The following is a 5,184-nucleotide window of genomic DNA, read 5'->3' on the forward strand; positions in this document are numbered from 1 at the left end:
ATTGCCTAATGGTAAGTCCCCTCCTGCCTGCTTCAGTCTGGTGGGATTTCTAACCAGATCTCCTCCGTTATATAACTTAATGTTTGTTTTTAGAATAAAGGATTAAACTTAATTAAAGAGCAAACTTGAATAAAGTTTCTATAAACAATTATTGATTCTTTTTTAAAAAGGAGAAAGTATTTTATTTTTATCAGGAGAAAAAGCTGTGATCAGTTTATTCTGGATTTAATTATAGCTACAATTAATGGTTATTTTGGAAATCAGTGAAACTTTTTATTATTTTTGTAATTAATTGATTAATAATCAGATATTCAAAGTTTCCTTAAAGAAGATTTTTTTTTACAAAATTGAGGAGTTCTGGATAATAGAGCAGATTGACGGATGAACATTTTTTTTTTTTTATCCTAAATGCAAATTATTCTTATAGTTTTCAAAATGTTGATATAATTCCTGCTCTAAGTGGGTCGCTCTGTCAGCTAAAGGCATGTCTCTAAGCTCCAGTTAATTATTAATGCTTTACTAGATCTGCGATTATTTCAGTAATCGATTAATCCGGTTAATTGATCAGCCCTGGTTTTTAATTCATTTCATAATTTTAATATTTTATGTTGCATTTCAGCAGCTGCTTGGATTCAGAGACGTTTCCATGGAAACAACAAAAATACATCCGTGGTTGAACTCGCTCCAGATAATTGATCCTGTAACATTAGCGGTATAGTTATTGGTTTAGTTATGCAGGCCGGTTCTAGTGCTGCTAGTTAACCCTTGTTTTCTTCCCAAATTGCTCCTCAGGCTGTTTACCTGCTTCCATTAACAAGTCACTGGAAAGCAGGAAACTGAATATTAGTGTTTAGTTTCAGAAAGATTCCTCTGAACCACCCTGTGAGTCTGTGAGCGCTTGCTTCATTTTCTATCATTTCTGTCTCTTTCAGCAAGAAATGAATCCAGAGAGACCCAAGGACCCCTTCATCTCTGATGTCATAGCGTACTATGTCCGCAGCGCCCAGCAGCCCGTCTACTTCACCATCTATTTTGTAAAGGTAGTGACCCTAAGTGTGGATTTATCATGTTATTGGAGAACCTCCTCCTGGAAACGTNGATTCCTGATCCTCCACGGACGGGTTGGTCGTTGGATCGCCAACTTGAAGAGGGAGGATTTGCCATCGAACTTCTGGCCAGAGAAAAAACCCTAACCCTGATAATATTTATTTAGCGAACTAAATATTTATTAAACAAAGTAATATTTTTATAAATGAATGAATGACCAAGTGAAAAAATGTATTGGAAAAAAATTACCCCCTAATTTTTCTCCTAAAAAACGCTAAATACACTGGAAAAAATCAAAATCTAGATAAGTCATTTCTTCTTAAATCGAGGAGATTAAAGAGATATTTTGCCAATGGAACAAGACAATTTAGATTTAAAATAAGAAAACACATTTACATTGTCTTATTCCAAGTGCATATTATCTAATTATCTTATTTTAAGTGTAAAAATACTAATTCCATTTTACCTATTCAAATCAAGGGTAAATACACTTTATTTAAGACATTTTTACTTATTTATAAATCATTTTTGCAGTGTAATCATAAATATTGCTTCTAATTTTTGACGGCTTAACTTTACAAACGGCGCCCCGTAGCAGAATGCCTCTTCTACATCATTTTATCATCTTTGGCAAAAATCCGGGTTCATTTCCAGTAAAGATCAAAGTTTATGGTAGAAATAAATTCCTTTTAATTAAAAAATTGACCCAGAGAATGAATCATTCAGCCTGACTGTGACGTAACGCTCTGCCTGCTTCGGCCGTTGATCACCAGTAAAGGTGCCGTAAACCAGTAAAGCCGAGCTGTCAAACGTCACCGTTAAAGAAAAATCAGCGTTTAGCTGCTTTCAGGCTCCAGAAACAAACATCTTTGACTGAAAATGTCGCTTCCTGAAAACTCGACACGTTTTAACCACGGTTGTGAGAACGGTGCAAAGCTGGAGGTTCTCACACATGTGTGCTTTTACAGAAAGAGAGAAGCCCGGCGGCTCTTTATGACCATGAAAGTCAGCCTCCAGTTCTACTACATTCCTGTCTGCTCGGCGCCGGCACCCAGCTCCCCTTCTACGGTAAGCCACCCCCCCCCCCCGGTTGCATAATTAGAGTAAACAAATCTGCAAGGATCATGAAACATGAGGAAGTGTTGGGCAAGTCCTGAAGGCGGGTTAATGACTGAACGCTCAGGCTGCACCCAACTTTTTAACTTCTGATCCAAGAAGAGAAGAGAAGCTCCAACTCTGTCTCTGTGCTAAAAAAATAAAAACTATTTCAATCTGAAAAACTCACAAAAGACAATTAGGAGAAATTTATTGATGCAGTTACTTTGTCTTTGGCGCTCAGACCTCTGCAGGAAACATAGTGTTTCATTTTGATAGATTTGCATGAACAGGAGCAAAGAACAGGGCTGTTTCCCCCCCAGGCCTGAAACTGGTGGTGGATGGAGATAGATGGAGTTGGTCAGTCTGTAGACTGCTGGTTGGAGAGACGGTCTGCTGAGCTTTATGGGGAGATCCAGAGGACTGGGCTGATACTAGAGCTGCACTCAGGGACCTGGAAGATTAAAGTCCAGGTTGAGAGAACCTGTCCATGATGAGCAAGCATGAAGCGACAGTTGAGAGGAAAAACTCCCCGTTGGGAAGAAACCTCTGGCAGAACCACGCTCAACATGGTGGTCTGCTGCCGGACCGGTTAAGATGAGACAGGGAACGCAGTAAGGCTCCGCCCACACGAAGTCAAAANCACCAATTTAGTGCTACTTGGTCCCAATGGAATTTCCCATTGGGAACCTGCTAGCGCTAAGTTGCTAACTGGTTAGCAAGATGCTTCCCACAAACCGGCCACAACCAAACTTACATGTTAACCTTTCACCACAACAATCCCGCCCCCTTGATAATCGACCAATCACATTCACTTTATTCAATCGTATAAAGTCGGGCACCACTCGAGAAAATTCGGGAATGCGACAGTTGGAGCCGCCGCTTCCCTACGACTTTAAGATCTGAGGGCAGATCGGAGGACAGATGGAACATCTCACTACTACTCAAAAACCTACTTCTTGTAGAAACAAAAGGGTCTTGGTTGACACGGATTTAAAAGTAGTGTAGCTTAATATGGATAACTGACTGAGCTAACAGGCTAACCTGTTAGCACAGCTAGCCACAGCGCTAGCCAGCTCTCCCCCTTTATATCATGGTCTAACAGTTACTTTGTTCACCAGAAACAGATTCTTTTCAGTTTTGTTAATCAGGTAAAACATGCTAACGGACACTGCATGATGTCATTGCCGTTGTCTGGGCACCTGCTACCACCTGCTAGCGCTAAGTTGCTAACTGGTTAGCAAGATGCTTCCCACAAACCGGCCACAACCAAACTTGCTTGCAAACCTTCCGCCACAACAATCCCGCCCCCTTGATAAACGACCAATCACATTCACTTTATTCACTGGTGTAAAGTCGGGGACCACTCGGGAGAATTCGGAAATGTGACGGTTGAACAGCCGCTTCCCTACGACTTTAAAGGAAAAGTCGTAGATCTTGCAGATCTGCTGAAACGCCTGCAGGTGGAGCTGCTGAAAAAGTTCAAAAGATCAATTGAAGTGGCTGAATGTTATCATTTAATATTTATAATTCATTTTATAGGAAAAGTCTGGTCATCAAGGAATAATCAATGGATCATTATTTATACCAAAAATTAATCCGTTCACAGTGATTTACAGCCTGCAGTGAGGTAGACTGACGTTCAAAGTGCAGCCAGGGTGCATCTTCACTGCTTCATAGTAAAAAGACAGAACGGGAGGACGCAACGCTCCTTCCAATTAGATCTGTATGACTCACAGCTAGCTGCTGTGGATTACATTAGCCCTACTTCATCATAAGCCTTAGTTTAAATTGGTGCCGGAGCAGAGACTTCATTTTCTTTTCATTTACAGCTGCNGCGTTTCAAAATCTTCCCACTCTGAAGGGTGAATAAAAAAAAGATCGTTTACAGACCCCCGAAACGCCGGCTTCGTATGGATGAGAGGCTGGTTTGGTGAAACATTAGTGCGTTTAGGCCAGGGTTTGACTTCGTGTGGACGGGGCCTAAGAGTCCGGGAGGAATGACGATCTTTAAAAGGGGGATTGTTGCCAGGAGACATAGACAGGTATGGGGCCTTGCAGGCTAACAAAGAAGCTAAACGACCCCCATTCCAAAGGGGGGGACCCGTTCATCCGTTTCTATTTGCAGATTTTCTAAAAACAAGGCTTTGTTTTTGGTCCACTCTAGAAAGTCTGGAACTAAACGATATTTCTGACATTTTGAATTGAAAAATCTTCCTGGATGGAAGAGAAACGTCTTTAAATTTGGAAACAAAGTTCAGTGGATTGATTTTATTAACTTTTTGGGAATGACTATAACCTGGATGACTGAGAATCTTCACCAGCACTCCAGCTCAGTTTAACTCTAACTAACTAACGCCATTAGCAGCTCTGCAGTTTCACATTTTGGTCTTTGTTATTAAAATTTTCAAAGTGCTAACAAGTCAGTCTGTCTTTTGCTGTTTGAGGAGTTTTTAGTTTCATGTCCGTTTTTTGTAGGTGAACCTCAGTCAGAACTTGGGGGATTCCTGCACGCTTGGTTCCTACTTGAGCAACGTGGATCCATGGTACAACAGCAACATCAACAGTCTGGGATGCATGATCCATAAACTGGCTAAAATGGTAGGACGTTGTTTTAATCGGTCTGATCCTTGCTACCCTTATGAGGACACAATGTCTTTGTGGTTTGCCTGACATGTCTGAAACCCTGTTACCGAATCTCGACTCCACCAGCGCTGCAGCAGCGCTTTCTTTAGCATAAACACAGGAAGTTGCTTCACATCATTTCTACGAGGGAAACCACAACTACAGACATCTAATCTCTGAGCACAGCTGAAATCGCTCTGACTGTTTATTCATAAGCTGGAAACGGATTGGTCGCCATGTGGAGGAGAGAAATCTGTGAATGAGGATCAACTGGAACCAGGGGCAGATTTAGGAAATGTTGGGCCCTAGGCAAAGACAGGCAGGGGCCCCTCTGAATGAGAAGACATAAAACAGACCCATTCTCCAGATAGAGAAATGTTAATAGAATAGACATCCATTATCTGTTCTAGGTTGTGT

General features: G+C 41.2%; 1 protein-coding gene across 1 annotated transcript in view; it reads left to right on the plus strand.

Annotated features, from left to right (window-relative positions):
- pik3r6 (phosphoinositide-3-kinase regulatory subunit 6) overlaps positions 1–5,184 on the plus strand; it is a 44,096-nt gene that overhangs the window by 29,274 nt on the left and 9,638 nt on the right. The window contains exons 12-13 of the mRNA XM_015397160.1: positions 2,016–2,115; positions 4,621–4,743. Of these exons, the coding sequence (XP_015252646.1) occupies positions 2,016–2,115; positions 4,621–4,743 (223 nt within the window). The remainder of the gene's footprint in view (positions 1–2,015; positions 2,116–4,620; positions 4,744–5,184) is intronic.

The sequence above is a fragment of the Cyprinodon variegatus genome, unplaced genomic scaffold (assembly GCF_000732505.1).
Source record: "Cyprinodon variegatus isolate N-32 unplaced genomic scaffold, C_variegatus-1.0 Scaffold841, whole genome shotgun sequence".
NCBI classification, from domain to species: Eukaryota; Metazoa; Chordata; class Actinopteri; order Cyprinodontiformes; family Cyprinodontidae; genus Cyprinodon; species Cyprinodon variegatus.